General features: G+C 39.1%; 1 protein-coding gene across 2 annotated transcripts in view; it reads left to right on the top strand.

Moving 5' to 3' along the window:
* LOC308434687 (uncharacterized protein C12orf50 homolog) overlaps nt 1-2,613 on the top strand; it is a gene marked incomplete at both ends in the record, with an annotated part of 32,763 nt that extends 30,150 nt beyond the window's left edge. For both annotated transcript variants that reach the window (XM_080935066.1, XM_080935067.1), the window contains one exon: nt 2,588-2,613. In XM_080935066.1, the coding sequence (XP_080791192.1) occupies nt 2,588-2,613 (26 nt within the window). The remainder of the gene's footprint in view (nt 1-2,587) is intronic.
* Nucleotides 2,614-21,020: the final 18,407 nt, after the last annotated feature.

The raw sequence follows: 21,020 nt of genomic DNA, 5'->3' as shown, positions 1-21,020 counted from the left end.
GGCGTCGTGACTAAAGGTGAGTCTTTTGCTAAATATGTTGATGTCCAAATTGGCTTAGAAAATAGTTACAGTGAATATAAATTACTGGTCACACAGCTGACTCTTTCTGGAGAGATAATTCAGATAGAGAACTTATATCTAAATGGACATTCTAGAAATTTTAAAATAATTCGGAATCCACAATCCCTTATACTGGGTTCTTCTTGAAGGTTCACATAATCACTAGATATTTTCCTTTCTCCAAGGTAAACACCTTATGTGACCCTTTTTACAACCTCATTTGACTTCAGCTGTGAGTCAGCACCCAGAATCTGCATTCGTTTATACAGTAGGGATAGCTCTACACTCCCCCTAATCTAACAAACCAAAATGTGCTACAAAAGAATGTTAATATAGTGTGATTCACTTGATCACATTTTCTCTTAACTTTGGCTGAATTGTGATGTGTGATCAAACTTAATTAGAAAGGGAAGTGAAAAAGGAGAGAAAGGGAAAAAAAGAGGATAGGATGAGAACCCTTGAAGGAAATGAGCGTTTCTAAGTTACTGTTTTTCTTGGTGTGGTTTTCATCAGAGAGGAATGCCTTTGGAATGCTCAAAATGTGGACTTTGCTCTACTACTGCCAGGGTGGTTACCTTTGTACCACAGTGACCCTTTATTCCTCCCCAAAGCAAATGGTTAAACAGTAGTCATAGAAATATCAGGGGTCGGAAACATACTTCATTTGGCATGTGAGTATGTACATCCTATTTGTGTAGAATCTATGCATCTATGCAGAGCTCTCTTGCACTTCTTAGGTGCAGAATAGGGAGAAAAGCTTTGGAGAAAATGTCTCAGTGTCATGTGGTTCAGGAACAGTCAGGCACTGTTCCACAGAAAGGGTTGAAGGCAGGTCCTTAAAAATCCACTGAGCCTGTGGGGCTCAGTGAGGAGTGAGCCTTTGTAAGGGAGATTGGGAGTGAAGATACAGGCATTCGGGCTGCAAAGGAAGGGTTGAACTTCACAAAGAAGTGCTTGTTGTTTAACTCTACTGGGGTGAGGGTGATTCTTAGCTGTAATCTCAACAGATGGCCTCTAACAGAGACATGAGTAGAAACCAGTACAGCTCCCAGGGAACAACCGCTTGTTCACAAAATTATGATCTTGAGGATGAGTTTTCATGTCATCCCTGTGAGTTTATTAGAAAGGTGGAGTTTCTATATTAGACCTGCCGTGGCCAAATCTCATCTTAACATGGCCAGGTGATCAGGGTGCACATTAAAGTTCTGAAACCCTAGGAAGGTTATCCAGCTCAAGACACAGCTACAACAGGTCTGCTAAAATTATGTATTCTCTGTGGCCCATTCTCCTTGACTCATCCCAGAAATTAGGAAGGGCATCACAGAGTCTGGGAGAGGAATAAAACTCCAAGGAAAGCCTTTAAATGTGGCTCAATTATGAAAGCAATGTGGCTAAGAAATCACTTAATTCAACTGAACTTGCATACAAAGGTCTATTACATCATCAGGAATGAGCACTTAAATTTAACATATACATGTACAATATTACATATTATATCTATTGTATTATCTTACATATATGTAATATATATTATGCACATATACTATATTATTATATCGATTATACATATATGTATTATCTTACATAAATGTTATGCCTATATATTATACAAACATTACTTGTATAATCTTACATGTATGTAATCTATTATGCATATATATTGTATGTACTATATATACAAATTTTTATATACTATACAATACTTTATAAAAGAAATATCTAGTATTTTGTAAAGCATACATTTATTTTCTTACATGCTTTTGGGAAACTCGTAACTTCTAAATTCATCCTTTCCAGTTTTTGCTGTCATCCTCAGAACGAAAAGAGAAAGATTAGCCTGTGTTATTTTCCCACGCATCTTCTTGCTGGGGCACAGAACAGCCATTGGGACATTTCCCAGTGGGCAGACGGATTGCTAGAGAGAAGGAGGAAAGCACAAGCTGCCACTCGCCTGTTCCTCTGAGGCACCACTGCCAAGAGCACAGGAGTGTGAAAGGACCAGAGGAGCATTTTGAGAAAATGTTACATGGGTGTAGAGGGGAGAGGAGGAAAGAAAAAGGTTGTTTGCCTATGAGAATCAAGGACACAAGCTAAAGGTGGCCAGACTTCCATTGCTACATTTTTCTTGTGGCCACATGTGCATCCTGGTAGGGATAAGCAGAGTGAATATGGAGAGTTTGTCTTCCTATTATTGAATGTTCATTCCATTCTCTCTAGGCATCCCCTTAATGCAGGCTTTCATGCAATATTAGATCAGTCTTTCACCAACCACCATCTAAAATGCAACACTCCAAAACATTGAGAAGAAACCTAGTAAATTTGAAAGCCACGTTTAAAATTGAATGACTAAAGCACCCCAATTTTTTTTTTTACTTTAGATTTCATGGTAGTTAACATGGGTGTGTGTGTGTGTGTGTGTGTGTGTGTGTGTGTGTGTGTACGTATGTATGTATAATCAATTCATGATGACACCCCAGACAAAAGTGTGGGAAAAAAAAATCAAGTATTTTGTGTATTTTGTTATCAGAGCCAAGAAGAAATGGGAGTAAATAAACCTGGAGGTTGAGAGAAGAGGAAAATGAGAAAAGAGAAAAGCGCCAGCAATCATCTGATTTACAATCAAAAATGAAAATTCAAAGAATGAGATATTGAAGTACTCCATAGTATATAGTGGGGAGCCAATGGTGATAAAATGCAAATTCTGAAAATAAGACACAGGAAGAACATTGTGCTCTTTCAAAACTGATAAAATGCAAATTGCAAACAGCTGCCTGTTTATTTATGTATGTCTGGGATTCACTCAATACATTACCGCAAACATTTAATAAATTTTCAAAGTTTGACAATTAAGATCATCCTTTAATCGTGAGCATGTTTGAGCACACAGACAGAAGAGTAGAGCCGTGCTTTCGTCTCTGCTGATTGTGATAATCGTCACTGAAAACAACCCCCACTTTTTTCCCTCCTAGATTTTAGTCAGGATTCTCAGCAGCAGCTCGTAAAGCATATACAAATTGAACAAAGTCCCAGGGCTGCAGTTGGCGCAGAGTACCTTGGCAGAATTCTAATATGAATACCCTTTGATGCATCAAAGACAGAGACAAAGTTGGCTTATCATGCAGGCAAGTTGCTGAACAGTATCTTTTAATTGGCAACTGAAAAATTTGTCTACTGAGATGGGCTACATTCAAATCTGAAAAGCAAACATTTTCCTGTCAAGGAAAACAATCAAAATCATATGATCATAATGGAGCAAAAAAGGTTCTTTAAAAAAAATAAAACTAGAGAACAGATATAGCTCAGAAGTATTACTAAAGTTTCAAGGCCTCAGTAACTACAGAAGTACAGTCGGATGGGAGGGGCCAGGCAAGTGCTGGCCCACACCTTTAATTTCATACTTGGGAGGCAGAGGCAGGCAGAACTCCAAGTTCAATGTCAGCCTGGTCTACAAAGTATGTTCCACAGTGAGACCCTGTCTCAAAACCAATGGATTTTTGAAATTTTACTCAAAATTACTCATTTTCAGTGTGACTAAAAAGAGAACTCAAATGCTTGGCTCTCAGTCATAAAGAAGAAGTTTGAAAACATGTAGTACAGGTGAAAATTGGTAGATTTTTTGATCAGCAAAAATTTAAGGCATCAGGGAGCAAGCTTAACAAATAATTGGAAAAACAGTAAGATGAATTACTGTCACAGATGCTATCAAGGATATGTCTGTAAGGCATGTGTGACACAAAATCATTTAGTCAGAGAAACATAGATATCATGTCTCTCTTTCAGGTAGGAGGTAAATAAAAATGTTGATCTCTGTTCAGGATAACAACTCTTAGAAGTTGGCAGTGGGCTGGGGGTGGTGCCCTAGGGGTGGTGTGCTTGGGATGAGTGACAAAACTTTGGATAAGAAGAACCCAAAACTCAAGATACAATTCTAGTGTTCTATGGCATAGCATGACAACTCAAGTTTACAGTTATGTAAGTTATGAAGGTATAGAACTGAGGCGCTTAAAGGTTTCAGTGTAAGGGCTGGAGAGATGGCTCTGCAGTTAGCAGCAGGGGCTGCTCATCCAGAGGTCTTGAGTCCAATTCCTAGCAACCACATGATGGCTCACAGCTATGTATAATGAGATCAGATGCCCTCTTCTGGTGCATCTGCAGACAGCTACATTGTATTCACATACATAAAATAAATCTTTAAAAAATAAAGTTATCAATGTAAGGAACTGATGGGAACTGGCAACATAAGTCATCGGGTAATGGCACCTTAGCTCCAGGCCTGGTGACCTAAATGTTTGGAGAGAACTGACTGAAAATGTTCCTGATTTGATCAGTACACACTGCAGAGGTCGAAATATCACCATCTAGTTCATTAGCAGCATGCAGTTGTAAATTATATGTCGATCAAAACAAAGATGCTAATTATCTCTAGGTTGACCTGTTTAATACCACATCAGCCAGAGTCCCCTAGTTCTTCTCAGGAGACCTCAAACTTATCCTAAAGTAAGGATGAAATTCCAGAGTGTCCAGAACAGCTTAAGACAGGAGCAATAAAGAAGTACAAAATATAGGTTTGCTCTGAAGGGCAAACGTGATCTTCAAATTACCTGAAGCTAAATTTTGATTTGTTACCGGTTAGCATAGGCACTGCCGTAGTATTTGAGTGGACCTTAAAGAATAACACAGAAGACATCTTACATGGGTTTGCATGCCCATGTGATGGGATGCACAGCAGAGGAAATGTTGGTAATTTACGTAGAAAGGAGTGTCTATTAATTGAACATATGGGGGTGCCTTACCTATTTGCAGGGAAGGAAGACAGTGGGTCGCTGAACTTGAACAAAAAATGGGTTTTGAGATTAAACAAATATTTCTGTAAAAAACAAATGAAAATTTATAATAAACACTCTGTATTGGATGGGTTCCTGAGTCAGAGAAAATTTGAAATGGGTCCCCGAACACAATTTTAATGAACTTAAGTTTACAGTTGTGCTGGCCAATGCTTGAGTAAAAGAAAAATGAACCAACATGCTTCACTTTTTTTTTTGGATAAAATTTAATATATTATTACTACAATAAGTGAAGAACATGCATAGAATACAAAAACGCTTGACAGAAACATTGTGTTTTGTACAATAACAATGATCTACCTTTAAATTCACACAGATTGTGGTAAAATAAACTCACCAAATAAATGGCAGTGCACTTAAAAATATTCGGCACTGGCCTCTGAAGCATCTTCTGAAGATGCTGTTCTCATTGGTTCTCCTCTTTTTAATTCTATGTTCCTGGGCACAGATAATTTATCTCATACTACAGCTGTTAACACTTATGTTCTTAAATTCTCTTATGTTCACTCAGGAGGCCCAACTAATTTGTTTCAAACTCTAGTCTTCATATGTATTGATGCTATCTTTTTAAAAAAATAATTAATTAATTAATTAATTAACAACCTAGCTGTTCCCACCCAGTCCCCGCTCCTCCACAATTCCTCACCCCATCCTCCTCCCCATTGTCCCAAGTAGATGCTTGCCCGCTATCAGCCCTCCCTCCTCCTAAAAAAAGTTCATTACACACGACCTTTCTTTTGCAAATAATTTTTGCCACCGGCTATAATTTGACCTGCACATGCAAGTTCTAGGTTCAAAACTTCTTTGGATTGGCAATTATTTTGTCACAAGTTGGTGTCTTTATTGCTGGGACAAATAATGAATAGAAACAACGGCATTTAGCTTGCTCCTGGCACAAAGGCAAAAGGAGAGAAATTGATGCCATTTGTGAGGTGATTAAAACAGACCATCTTAGGAAGACAGGGAGAACACTGGGGTCTAGTTCCATCTGCTTTGAACTGCTTCCTCTCTGCACTGTGTGTGCACAGACAACTTAGCTCCTTTTGGAAACAATGCTTTATGTTTTTTTTTTTTTTTTTTTACCCTAGGGAAACCATGGCCTTTTACCAAATTAAGGGGGCTTAGTGGGCTGGCTGGGTAATTGCCAATAAAGTCAGTAACCTCTTGCAGCCAGGATTCCTTTTATTTTATTTTTATTATTTATTTAATTGAATATTCTCTTTACTTACATTTCAAATGTTATCCTCATTCATCGTTTCCCCTCCAGAATCCCCCTAGCCCATCCCTCCTCCCCCTGCCTGTGTATGAGAGTGTTCCCCCACCCACCCACTCCCTCCCATCTCCCTGCCCTGCAACTCTGTTTCTTGAGACTCCTGAGATTTTCATGTGCTAGGCATTTGACCTTGGAGGAAATGCTCCATCTCTCTACATAATCATTTTATAATTTGCCATATAATTTTCTGATAGCAATGGGCTGGATGTTAGAAATAATATGCGAAACATTGAGAGCTATGCCTTGTGGTTTTTGATAAATGGTTACCATTAATGAAATATATCTGACGGATTATCCTTACTCAGTTTCTGGAGGTATAGCCAGAGCTACGCTACAAGAGATCAAACTGAACCCAAAACCCCCTAAAATTTAAAAATGATAAATTTGTTTAAATATTCCAGCTTTACGGAAAATAATTCATGGAATAGAAGTAACTGGCATACAGAGGGAAACATGGAGTCCCTCTAGCTTTTTACATGTTAATTTTGGCTGCTGAAGATGCAAGTCTCTTTTATCTGTTACGTTTTTCCAACAGACTAATAACGTATTTGAATATTTTAATTTTAAGTAAAATAGGCCTATTATTTTCATATGTAACTTTTATGTTAGCCTCGAAGGATGGAATTTTTATAAGGTCAAATCCAGATATTGATGGCTAATCATTTTAATATGACCAAGGAGGTCCTTAATGCATTTGCCAGCTATTCCTTTCTTCTCAGGAGACTATGCCTCCCTCTGCTCAACACCAGATGAGAAGAGTCTTGTCTACAGCAGACTCAGCCATCCTGGCTACGTGAGGCAACACAATATTTAAAACATAATAGACCCGTCCAGCCCCCTCTGAACAAGAGCTGATACTTTCCAGACATCAGGAACTACTTGAAAATCTGAGACTATGAAGGTTGGTTGACTTGATTAGATCTCGTTGTAACTTCAGACTCCAATTACAGTTTATCTCTGACAATCTTTAGCCCCATGAATAGCCATTGCTTGCCCACCCCTGGGCCAGAGATAACATCTGGAGACTAACCAACTTTCTGGAATATGTTAACAGGACCCAGTTTAATCCACCAAAAGGGTTAGATTCACCTGAGGCCTCCAACAGACTTCTCTGCTCTGCTGTAACTGATTACCACTACTGTATTTGAAAAAATGCCTTGATTCGTGACTTCCTTTGATCTATTACTATAAAACTATTTAGAATTAAGAATTAATTAGAATATAGACATTGGGGAAACCTAAATCTGTGTTGCCAGGGTCAAGGTCACTTATATATGGCTGCAGAATAAATTCTTATTTCCCTTAATAATAATAAAAAAAGAGTTGTGCAGACTTTGGTATGCTAGTGTGACCATGCTTTTCCAGATGTAATATTTAACTGACATGATATCAAACAAATTAAGTGTTGAAAACTCAGGACTTATGCTGGAGCATGGGTTAGAAGTAACCTCGAGATTTTAGGCAGCAGATGGTTAATTCTCACACTCATTTTCTTGTTGTCAGTGAGATTCTCTGGCAACAGCAAGTGTGCATTTTGCTTTTATGCGTTTTTATTCAGAGGGAAAAATTATTTCTAGTACTTTAGTAAAAATATTACTAAAACATAATAAGAGAAAGATAATTCAATTGGGCATACTACTAAAAGTTAAACTGTAAAGCACACATGCCGCAGAATTCCAAATGCATTTTCATTTTTCATTTTAAAATTCTGATTTAATAATTTATACCCCATAGCCATGCAACCCTGGAGAATTCTAGCCCTGGGCATTGTAACTCTGCATAGTCAAGTAAACGATTTTTCTGTTATTTTCCATGGGGAAATAATTTCAAATTTGCTTCTTTTTGACACCCAGACAAATTCTTTTTTCCCTCTGTTGCATAGTTGGCTAATATATTTAAAGGATATAAAATGGCCTAACACCATACTGAGTAATTCTTAATAGGGACAAAATGTTTTGTAAATTAAGTCAAAGAATATTTATTGGTTGGTGGTCAGGGTTAATTTTTAGAATATTTATTGCTTGGTGTTCAAGGTTAAATTTACTCATTATGGGAAGAAGCTAATTTGATTTAAATAAGGGGACATTTTGAAATCACTTTCAAACTAACAGGACACTGTATAATTGTAAACTTAGTTTTGGAAAATATATTACTGTGCCATATTAATGCACCATGCCAATGTATAACATGCTAATATGATATGTTAGTGTTTATTTCCTTTCAGAAGAGTTTAGGATTCAGGCTTTGTTCTTTCCCAGACTAGACTAGTTTCCTGGTAGACACTTATTTGTAGTAAAGCTAGCCCTTGAGTGTAGTGTTGCTGGTTCCAGTGGGGGAAAATCTCCCCTGGGATACTGATTTAAAGCCATTAAAGTGAAGCCATTGTTCCCCAAATCAGGAAGAGATACACATCAATGATTCAGCAGCATATTTCCATTTGTTTTTCTGGGTTTTAACCATACAATTTGAAAAGATCAAATTAACTCATTTGGAGTGACTGTTGTGAACCAATTTTTATTCAGCATGCTGGAGGTCTCTCTTCAGTTTTTTTATTCACATGATGTTTGTTTCTCACCAACTTTTCCCACTATAATAGCTTCTTTATAAAGGAAAAGAATTTGTAATTTTTAGTTCTTGTTGAATCAAATAAAAAATCAAGGACTGGAGACACAGCTCAGGGGTGTGTACATATGTCTAGCATGTGAGATGTCCTACATCCAAGTCCCAAGACAAAAAAAAATATTAAATAGAAAGAAAATTCAAATAAATGTATAAATTGCAGCTCGTCAGAAAAAAATTTAAAAAGTTGTTCTTGTAAAGAGTTATATTAATTATATCATATTATATAATTTAAAGGCCTTCATATTTCTCAACCTTAATATTAAACTAAAATAAATTTGGTAATACTATAATAACAATTTGTATCTTGAGCAAGAGTTATATTTGATTTAAATGTAGTATATTGTGTATGGGCCTTCAAAGATAGCCCATGCCAATAGTATTACTTAACTTATTCCAAGTGCTTATGCATGGGGAGGAACTTTTTAAGTAATATATATGTATTCTTACATTTCACTTTCATAATAATAATTTTTTGGTATATCCCAATTTGACCTATCTGTTTTAGGAGCTAACCATAGTTGAAAATTGTTCAGTCACTTGCTCAAGTCAGCAGCTAATCAGTGCTAGGTTTGACCCCGTAGTGTCTCTGATTTGATAGACTCAGGTATTCATCTACAATCTGTCTTCTAAATGTAATTTTGTCACTTCAGAATGATATCAGCTCTAGAGAGGTTACAGTTTCAGTTTGGTACTTTGCAATGTACAGGTACAAGATTGAAAATTAAGATAAATTTTCAAAGTAAAGAGGAGCTGGCATTGACAATAGGTTCTCTGCAAAGTGCTATCGAGTTGCCCCCAGGACATGACTGTGTGCGCTATTACCTGTATGTAAAGGGAAGAATCATAAAGCAGTCACCTTTTACAAACTTCTAAAATATGCACTCTACAGCTATGAGTAGAGAGATGTTGATACTGTCATTCTTTTTTTTAAACAAGCCTAAATTTTGGGCTTGTCATAGAAAAAAATCATATAATTATATCTTTCATATCTTAATGATTGTTGAGTTTAGGTAAAGTATGATCGTATGTGACAATTTGCCCAATCATTTATAACTATTATAGTAGCTCTCCCTGAGTGGTGAAAGGAACTTTGGCAAATAACGGTCATGTCAATAGTATAACCTCAAAGTTGAGAGGAATAAATATGATTACCTATGAAAAACTTGAAATTATACCTGACACTTGGTAATAATTCCACACATTCCAAGTTTCATTTCTATTATTATAAGTAATTTTGAAGAGATCTAAGTTAAGAGAAAGTAACATTTCAGCATTTTACAAGGTAGCTCCTGAATTTGTTCCACAGTAGAGTATTTGGTTTTCATTGATTGGGTGGAGAAAGACCTTGGAGATTGTGCCTGTGAGGACATTACCCCAGAAAAGCAGATTGAAAATACTCTTTGCAGATGGGTCCAAACATAAGTAGATGTATTTGGAGGTGGGGAAAACTGTGACATATGGTTGAAGTGGGTCACTGGAGAGTATGTTTTAAAGGGCATTTTAAAGTCCTACTCCAGTTCAGATTCCATTCTGCTTCCTGGTTGTAATGAGATGAACATTTCTGCTACCCCTTGGCTTTGCATCTGTGACTGAAAGAAATCTCTGAAATAACAAACAAAACCAACACTTCCTCTTTTGTGTAGATTCTGTCTGGTATTTTGGTCACAGTGACAGTGAGACAAAGCCAATGGTATTTTGCAGAGTTGTCTGTGTGAGTGAGATGTTAAAAATAATTCTGACATTGTTAAAACAATACAGCGAGTGTTGTTCAGGCAAGACACTATCAGTAGGAACAGGAACTACTGTTATCCTGTGACTGGACTTTGCAAAGAGAGGAAGGAAACTGGGATGAATTCTGGTCACAACAAGGAAAAGCAGAGACTTAAAGCTGAAGGTCAGGTCTAGTTGAGAGGAGGATCCAGAGAACCATAATACAATTCGGTCAAGGCAGGAGTCTTGGAAACATTTGCTTCCCAAATCTTACCTTTCCTCAAGTTACCAGTTGATAAGAGGTTAAGTTCACCCAATAAAATGAGTTCAATCAGTCCTACAACTGTTCATTTCTGTTGCTGCCCTAAATTACCTCACTTGCCTGGATTGTTTTCTTTCATACTTGGACAGCATAATTTATGATAGGACACGCATTTTACTTATTAGTCTGCCCTCTAAAGTATCATTTAGGAGATCCTTCTGTAGAGCGATGGAATCAGATATCCAGGGGCAGCAGTGGATGCGGTCAACTTACATGTGTAGTCATTCACAGGACTCAACAGAATACCCAGTATTGGCTCTATTTTTATTGACTTCTTGGGAAGGAAGAGCTCACATTGTATGTAGCCCTGGGTGGCCTGAATTTCTCAGTGTAAACTAGGCTGCCCTGGAATTTGCTAAGGATTTTTCTTGCCTTTGGCTCCCAAGCAAGCTCTGGGATTAGAGGTGTGGGCTGCCACATCTGACCGATGTTTTCCATTTATTCCATTTCTAAGTTCCAGACAAACACCTTTAAAAATTACCTACTGTAGTTTTCAGCATGTACTGTTAATGAATCTCTCACAAACCATTACCCCACCCCCCTTTCTAACTACCCAGCCAGTAGTTACACCCATGTGCATGTCCTCTCTGCTGATTCTGCCCCAGTCTCTTACCCCACGCAACCTTTCCATGCCCAGGCCCAGCTGGGAGTCCCAATTATTTATATGCTTTCATGGAGAGTCAGTCCTGTCCCAGTCCCTGGACTCAGCTGAGAGTGTGCCTTCTCAGTTACCACGAGATTGAACCACCCAGTCTCCAATAAAAACTCAACACTGAACATTGGAAGGGACTGATCTATACACTCTTTTCATCGGGTCTGAAACTTTGGAGAACAAGAAACACGGAACCAAACTTCAGAAAAGACAGACTAGAATTTCGTATCAGACATACAACCAGTGAAACAAATGCACATATCCAAGGCCCACTACAGAAATACAAACAGTATGGTCTTCTGAAAGTACTATAGAAATGTTCACAAAATGAGAATTGCCTAGAAGGAATCCTGGGCACATAATTTCAGAATGATGGAAAAGGGATCCATTAATTGAGGCAGCTGTAAAAGGGCAAGGATGAAAAGCTGGCCCAACTTAAATAGGATACAAATCAATTCCTGGTTGAAGACCAAGAAAACACAAATGTACAGTTGACTGAACGAACAAAGACAATCCAGGATCTGAACAATAAATTCAGTAAAGAGAGAAACATGCTGAAGAAAACTCCAGCTGAAATGAAGATGGGTTTAAAAACTTAACACATTAATTACAAAACCCAGAGAAAGGGCTTCTCAGTAGAATTCAGATGGATTATCAGGACTTAAAAGATACAGAAAGGGATTTAGAGCACCCAAAGAATATGGCACAAAACGAACGGGATATAGAGGAGTTTGTGATACTACTATACAAAGACAAAAGTCTATTAATCCCAGGCTTAGAAGAAGGATCCCAGGCCAACAGGGTACCAACTTCTGTGTGGGTCACATTTCTGTGATAATAAACACCATGGCTGAGGCAACTCATCAAAGCAAGGATGCATAGTGTGGTTAGAGACGGTCCATTTAGTGGGAAAGAATGAGACATTAAATGTAGGGAGAGTAGAGGTAGGGCAGTTTTCTGTTTGCTGTAAGGAGAACTCGCTGATAGAGTGACAGGTTGAACAATGTCTTAGGAAGGAACCAAGCTGGCTCATCATGCTTCCTCATATGACACAGATGCTGAACTCTGCTCCCCAAAGGGCTGGAAACATGAAGACCTGGGGTGAGGGATTGCTGGGCCATCTGCTCCTGCTATTGGCTTCACTGAAAAAAAAAAAAAAAGTAAAAAGGAAACTGCTCTATCCTGCCCACTTCTGGCAGCATCACAACTGAGTTAGGCTCCCCCTCTTTTAGAAGCAGAGAGAGGTGTGGTGAAGTGTCCCTTGAAGGTTACATCTAAAAGATTACCCCTGAATTGTAGATCTGGTACAGAAGTGTTGACATCTAAAGGGGCCAGGGAACAGCATGTACAATGACAACTTTCCTAAAGAAATGGAGCTCTAAAGAAACTGAGGTTAGAGGCCCGGGCCAGTTTGAAATCTTCTTACAGACTATAGAGAAGCTCACGGGATTTCAAGGCCTTTTTGGGTATTGTCTTTGAGTGTAGGAGGACCTGACGTGGACCTCAGGTAGGCAAGAGCTGTGTGGGTGAACTCCAGCAGTTAGTCTTTCTCGGGGAAAGGAGAGAAGGCATTTGAAATGTTTGTGAGAAGGATTGGGGTGTAATCCACTTTCCATTTCTGAGGGACTGCTGAGACTCATGCTCTCTAAGTGGGAGGGGAGCTGAGGTCTCAGAGAGAACAGCTGAAGGCTCAACATCACAAACCAGAGACTGGGCACGTGGGTCAAAAGGGCTGTGACACTGAGGAAAACGCTGAATAGTCCACAGATTTCCTCAGACTTATTGGGAAAGACATCAAGGCTTATTTGAACAAAGGGAAGCATAGAACTTGAAGCTAAAGAAAAGCTAAAAACCTAAAAATCAACCAACTAACCAACCAACCAACCAACCAACCAACCAACCAACCAATCAAACCAAAACAACAACAAACCATGATGTGGTAGTACATGTTTGTAATCCCAATGGGTGGGAGACAAGTGGATGCTTCCTGGTCAACATATGCTACTCCATGGTTCCAGTCCAAGGGAAGCCCTGGATCAAGAATGTATAGTGCCTGAGAAAAAATATTTGAAGTTGATGCATATATATATGCACACGCACACACACACACACACACACACACACACACACACACACACACACACACACCAGAGACAGAGACAGAGACAGAGAGGGAGGGAGAGAGAGAGACGGATTTCAAAGAAATCGTTCTTGCATACAGTTTCCTGAAGGCATAACCACAAAAGACTCTTTCAGACTCGTTAATTTACAAAAAGGCCACCATAATCTTCCACACCACAACATGTCTACAACAACATTGTCGGCTCAACCTCAGACTGTTTTCTACTCTACTAATCATCACAATCAGGATTGTCATTTCAAAACTTTTAATGTTATCCTTATTTGTGGCTAAAAACCTCCCCCTTTGCCTCTTTGAGTGCAGCTGTGGCTTACAACGACACAAGTATTTTCACTGCAGTGCTGTTCCTAAGTCAATACCATCATTTGGAGAGTCACAACTTTTATTTGAGTTGTCATAAATTGAAGGGAAATAACCACCATCTGATCGCTAGAGGGCAGCACGGTCACAGAAACGGGACGTAAATCTAGCCCGCCTTCCCAATAAGACGTTTTATTTGGACACATTTATTTCTACCTCGCTGATGCTAGCAGTAGGAGCCTTCAGAAATGAGAGTAAACAAAGCATGACCTTTTCATCGAGGAGACTTTATAGAAAGAAAACGATATTTCGTTTTCATAAGGATTCGGAGAAGCCATAATGTAGCTTGTGGGCTTCTATACTATTTGAAAATAAAAGCATAAAGAAAGATGGAGCAGGGGACGCCCCAAGGCATATTTTCCTCTTGATGCCTTGGCTGAAACCGTGCAAGCAGAAATGACTTGCATGGTGTTAGGGAACAGAGCAGCCTAGGTTGCCTCCAATCAAATTTGGTATTCCTCTCCAGGGCTAGGCTACAGCTTTGGCGCATGTTCCTCCTCCAAAAGAAGATGACATGGTTGCCCGTGGCCTTACTAAAACCGGCAAGTCATGAATGCTTGAGATGGGATGAGAATCTCTTTCCATCTGGGAATAGAAGCGGATGTAGGAAACAAAATGAGAAAAGAAATTGGGTCAGGCAGAAAGTACAGAACGGAAGCAGAGCTAATAAAGGTCTGCAGATGTCAAAGAAAGAGTATCTATATTTACTAGAACAAAAAGCACAAAACCGCGCAAAACTGGGATTATATTTTGTTATTTGAAAATATTAATAAAATATATTAGGAGGTAACAAACCTTTAATTTGGGTTTGAAAGACGTTGTTCAGTGGATATACAGAAATATGATATAATAAATTAATTAAGGAGTCTGTGGTGTGTGTCACACACACTCACCATACATGTGTGTGTGCATGTGCGTACACACACACACACATACACACACAAACACAGATGTATGGGGAACTCAGTGGTGGAAGAAAGAGGCACTGAGAGACCAAGAAACTATTTTCATGTGCCATTTCACGGTCATCCTCTGTTCAACATTTGACCATAAACACGTTAACTCAATGCTTTTTGACAATGGTATTTACAAACACATTATTTAAAAAAATGTCATTTTCATGTAAAAACTCACCACATCATCTCAGTGTATGTATGAATAAGGCTGTGAATATGCTTTTATTGCCTTTAAATTTGAGATTATAATAAAATTATATCATTTGCTCCTTGCTTTCCTCCCTCCAAATCCTCTCACAACAGTACCAGGAATACCAGAGCACATGAACTCATAATAAAAATTTAATTCTCATTATTTATCTTTTTTTTGGTGAAACATTACTAGGTTTTTATTACAGAACCAAATTCTGTGGACTGGGAATTAAATAGTTGGTCAAAACAAACTGGTCTGTGCTCTTTGGAAGTTAGGAAGGTATATAAAAGCCACAAATTGCATAACCACACAGTGATTGCTTGAATATCCTTGGCCCAGGGAGTGGCACTGTTAGGAGATGTGGTTTTGTTGGAGTAGGTCTGTCACTGGGTGTGAGCTTTAATATCCTAGTCCTAGGTGTCTGGGAGTGAGAATTCTGCTAGCAGCCTTCAGATGAAGATATAGAAATTTGTTACTGAGATGATTTGAATTGTGACTTGGCCAAAGAGATTTCAGTGGAGAATTTCAATATGTGACCTAAAGTCTTGTTTGAAGAGTCTGTCTGAGGCTAAGGTGAAGAGACTCAGATTAATTGCAGTGACAAAGGAAATCACAGAAATGCCCATCATAGACTTTGTTCTCTGGTCAAGTCTAATGAAGAGCATTGGAAACAAGCATAGCAAGGTGAGAAAGAATAAACATAAAATATGTGGTTCTAGTATTAAATGGGCACCAAGAAGTGAAATGGAACTGAATCTTGTGTTCAAGGAGATAACAAATTAAGGGAGTGGGACTTTGGGGCAAGAGCCTATCCAGATAATTTGGACCAGACATGGTGGTACCCACCTTTAATCTAAGGATACAAGTATGCAAGGTTAATTTACAGAGCAAAATAAAGGACAGCCAAGCTCAGGCAGAGAAGGAGTTGGAAAAGAGGAAACTAGTGATAATGTAATATGACAAGGGGGGGCATATTCCAGCTCCTGCAAGCATCAGAACTGCAGCTTTGGCTGTATGTGTCTGGCTTCATAGTTAAGAGGAGAAGGAGACCACTGGGACAATTGATGCTGGTTAGCTGGAGTTGAGAAATTAGTGGGATTAAAAAGACCAGTATCACTGAGGTGAAATCTTCTGGGGAGTGTTTTCTAAGTACAAAGTGTTCCAGAAATAGCCAAGGTTGTACCTCGTGCTGTGTCTGGACTTAGTAATGTGTAAGAGTCACCCAGGTGATACTGGTTTTGAAGAAATGAAGGAGTTATAGATAGTAGATGAGGCTTGGCACCGTGAGAAGCTATGGGAGGCCAGTGGTGAAGGTGCAGCTTCAGTTGCAGTTGACAGCCTAGGAATGAAGGGGTCATGCACAAAAGGTGAGTCTTGGCATCATGAAGAGAGCCTATGAGAGGTTATTGGTGAAGCCTCATTGCAGTACAAAGCATATTGGAGATGCCAGTACCATGGGATGATCACCAAGAACAGTTGCAGCAATGGAGTGGATCAACTTGAGCTTGGAATTCTACAGAGGGCAAGGCTGAAGAAGTGACCCAAGCCGTTTGAAGGAGTCCAGAAGATGATGTGTGGATCTCAGACACTGAAACAAGAAGCTGTAACACAGAAGTTGCCTTGGAGACCCCAAGATGTTTGAACTTCAGGAACCATGGGCTATCTGCTAGGGAAGCTGCTAACAGGGAGTAGAAGCAACCCAGGAAATGAAGTTTGCTGCAGTCAACAAAGATGAAGAAAGAGTTGGAGATCTGAAGACTGTTTTGATATCAGACATGGGGATGCAGAGTTTAGAGTTTGTCCAGCTGATTTTCTGTTTTGCACTGGGGATTCCAGTTAAGTGATTGGATGAATCTTAGAAGAGGCCTTGATCTTTGGATTTTTAACATTGCTGTGGCTGCTATAGACTATAGGGACACTGGAAGTTGGACTAAATGTATTTTGTATTATACTATGCTTAGTTTTGGCCTCCATAGACTCATGGGTTTGATCAATACTATGGGGGCCAGAGAATGTGATGGTTTGTATATCCTTGGCCCAGGTAGTGGCACTATTACGAGGTGTGTCCTTGTTGGAGTAGGTATGTCACTTTGGGTTTGGGCTTTAATACTTTAGTCCTAGATGCCTGGAAGTGAGTATTCTACTAGCAGCCTTCAGATGAAGATGTAGAACTCTCAGCTCCTCCCGCACCATGCCTGCTTAGATGCTGCCATGCTCCTACCTTGGTGATAATGGACTAAACCTCTGAATCTGTAAGCCAGCCCCAATTAAATGTCCTTTATGAAACTTGCCTTGGTCATGGTGTCTGTTCACAGCAGTAAAACCCTAACTAAGGCACACACTTACAAATTATAACACAAAGGGAGAAATTTGGAGCTATAATATCTAGTTCAGGATGTGACCCCCAGGCCCTGTTGTGTGATGTTTTTTGAGAGACATTAACAGACATCTATTCATCCGAGATAGGAGACCACCAACAGACAACAGCAATAAAATAATTTTACTCAATTCTAGCTAAATGAACCAGTGAGTTTGTTGGAATTGTTTACAGACTCTTAATGAGGGTTCTCTTACTAAAAAAAAAAAAAAAAAAAACATTTCTGACTCAAAGGTAGGTATATCAACAAAGGGCAGAGTGGGTGATGCTGATGTACAACCTACATGCTGGAGTGTCTCCTTTCCCCACAATTGTTTGTTACTTGTAGTTGCTTGAATTTGAAGTGTCTCCTCATAAAAACAATTCTTTGGTCACTTGGTTCCAGTTCTTTTTGGTGTCTGTTTCTTTTTTTGGAACATATATTAGAAATGCATCCCTATGGGTAGTACTTTGAGATTAAAAGCCTTGCACCACATTCGGTTGCTACACTTACTGTTCAAGATGTGAACTCCCAGCTTTCTGCTCCTGTTGCCATGTTTCAGGCTGTGCCACTATGCATGTTAAACACTTAAGCCTTGGAACTGTAAGCTCAAATAAATTATTTTTATTTTTGTAATCTGTTTTGAGTCTTGGGGTTCTATTACAGCAATAGAAACTTAACTGATACATTGCCTTTATACTCTTCGAAGCTCTGTAAAACCTTTAAGTGTTGGGGATTTTCATACCTTGTATGTTTTATTCATTCCCCTAGTCTTAATGACTTTAATTTGTAGGAAATAGTTGTGTTGTATTTTATAAAACTGTGGTATGAGGAGGGAGGGAGCACCTCAGTGTCCCTGATAAGGTGTTATCCTGAGGAAACAGCCCTGTACAGGCCTAGTACAAAAGGAAGTTTGTTGAAAGAAGGGAGCCTGGGAGCAGAGCAGGTACCTGGGAAGGGTTAGAGGTAGAGACAGGGGGCAGGGAAGAACAGAAAAATAGAGAAGAGAGAAAGAGAGAAAGAGGGGAAGAAGATAGCTGGGAAGAGAGAAAGGAAAAGAGTAGATGGGGAGGGGACACACACATACACACACACACACACACACACACACACACACCAACAGGAACAGTCCTTATATGTGAGCCAGATTTCTACCTAGCTTCTACCTGGCTGTTGCTAGGTAACTGTTGGGCGGTACCTAAAGGAATTGCTAACAAGTTTCACAACAAAGTCCTGGGAAAATTTCCATGTCAGTATAGAAGTTGTGAGTCTTTACCTTTTGATAGTTCTTTATTTCACTTCCAACACTGAAAAATGATTATGGTGGTGGTTAATTTTAAAATTTCCTTTTCCAAATTTATGCAATATTTGTGTCTGGATGTAGGTTTATGAATGAGAGTCCAGTATCCATCGGGGGCCAGAAGAGGAAATTTGATCCTTTGAAGCAGGGATTATAGGTTGTTGTCAACCACCAGTCATGATAGTGGCAACCAAACCTAGGTCCACAAGAACAATATGTGCTCTGGACCAGAGAACCATCTCTCCAGCTCCTGTGTTGATTAGAATTAAATGCCAATTTGCCACTGTGGGTTAATGTCTATATGCAGGTGAAGTAGGCACAAAATAAGGCAAGGCTTGTGACTAGGCAGTGAAAAAGAAAGGTGAGCACAGAGTTTTCGAGAGGTGGGAGAGATAGGATAAAGGGGGAGAAGAAACAAAGATGGAGGAAGAGAAGAACAACTGGGATCTATGTGGCTTTAAATAGACACTAGCCCCAGAAAACTCTGAATATTCAAGAAATAACTCACAGAACTTATGAAGTTCAAAAAGAAGGCCAAAACTGTGTAAAGAAAGAAAAAGAAAAAAAAAGTCGTGTATTCGTCATATATTATTATGTAACAAATTCTGTGAGCCATAATAGTTTACAAAATAAATAAATTAAAAAAATAAATAGACACAGGTAGGTATGAATATTTTATAAGGGATGGATTGTTATAGGACAATTTGTATTATCTAGGTGGGCAGTTTATATCAATATCAATTGGCTCCGAGTTTATTGTGTGGATAATTTGTGGAGTGAGAATGTACTGATATAAATCTGATTGATAAGTTACAAGCCTCTAGAGTTTTGATTTTACCGGGCTATGGGGAATTGTGACTATAACCACAGGAGGTGGGTGGTGCTGGGAATGTGAGCAGAGTCCACAGCAAGAGTCACGAGAGGGTGGCCACTGCTGTGTTTGTCCTGGCACCAACCCACCATAGGGCTAGCCATTTAATATTTACTGCAACATTCCACAATCTAGAAAAACCTGGGGATAGAGGCTCAACTGAAAAAGTATTTAAATCAAATTCCCTTTTGGTATGTCTGTGAGTCTTGGCCTGGTTGTTAACTGATGTAGGGAGATCTAGTCCATTGTATGAAGCCCCAGTTTGTGGGCTCTTCCCCTATCTAGGTAGGGGAAGAGAAAGCTAGTTGAAGCAGCAATAGAAGCAGGCAGCAAGAAAGTGTGGATTCATCCGTCTCCACTCCTGACTATGTGACGTGAGTAGCTATATGGGTTCCTGCTCTGATTTTTCTTCAGTAATGGAACTGGAATTGTAAGCCAGATAAGCTCTTACCCCTCAAACCAACTCCACTTAGTCAGGGAATTTGTCATAGGAACAGAGATGAAACTGAACTAGGAGAGTCACAATTGGTGCTGTACTGTTCCCACTGAAGGAATCATTTTTACATGTTATGACAAAGAGAAAAGGAACTGTAACGAGAAATGCCCTTTTAAAGTTTTTTTTTTTTTTTTTTTTTTTTTTGTCTTTCTGTTTAGAATTTATTTCTGCTACTTGGTAGATTCTATCTTTTCGTTTAGAGAAAGGGGAAGAAAAATCTCATTGCCTCTGAGTGCCCTAGGCATTTAAAGAGAGGTTGTTCTTAAATCTTATCACCAGTAATCAGCCAATTTATAAAAGACTGAGCTAGATACTGAAAGGACAAAGAATACACCTTCAATTTGGTTGCAGCTGCCAGGTAATATGGGTGGATTATGAACACTGCTGAATATATTTTTGCGAAAGATGGGTGGAGGTTACAGGAATCCTACCCTCATCAGCCTCTTAAACAAACGAAGGCTAAGTCAGCAGAGGAATCTAAGGCTAAGTCAGTGGAGGGAATATTTGGCTAGTCTTTAATAGTGTCTTGCACAGAAATAAAAGAAACTTGTCAAACCCTTTGCCTGACCTCTCTAATGGTTTTATTATTTGTCTTATAACTTGAAAAAAATGTTCAATCCATCTTTAGGGCCCGTGGCAAAGACATTTTGCTGCCCTTGGAAATTCATTCTCCCTTTTTCCCCAGCATAAAGCTAAACTACATTTAATAGCTTCCTTTGCAGTTAGGTGAGGACATGTGACCATGCTCTAGGCCATCACCAAAGTGATGGATGCACTTCTAGGGCTGGCACATAAAGTATGCTAAGCTGCTCCTTCGTGTTCTCTTTTCTTTTATGGCTGGACAGGTTCACAATCTGCAGACGA

The sequence above is a fragment of the Micromys minutus genome (genome assembly GCF_963924665.1).
Source record: "Micromys minutus genome assembly, chromosome: 22".
Classification (NCBI taxonomy): domain Eukaryota; kingdom Metazoa; phylum Chordata; class Mammalia; order Rodentia; family Muridae; genus Micromys; species Micromys minutus.
Note: the sequence above shows the minus strand (reverse complement) of the source record. Positions and strands in the feature narration are given on the sequence as shown.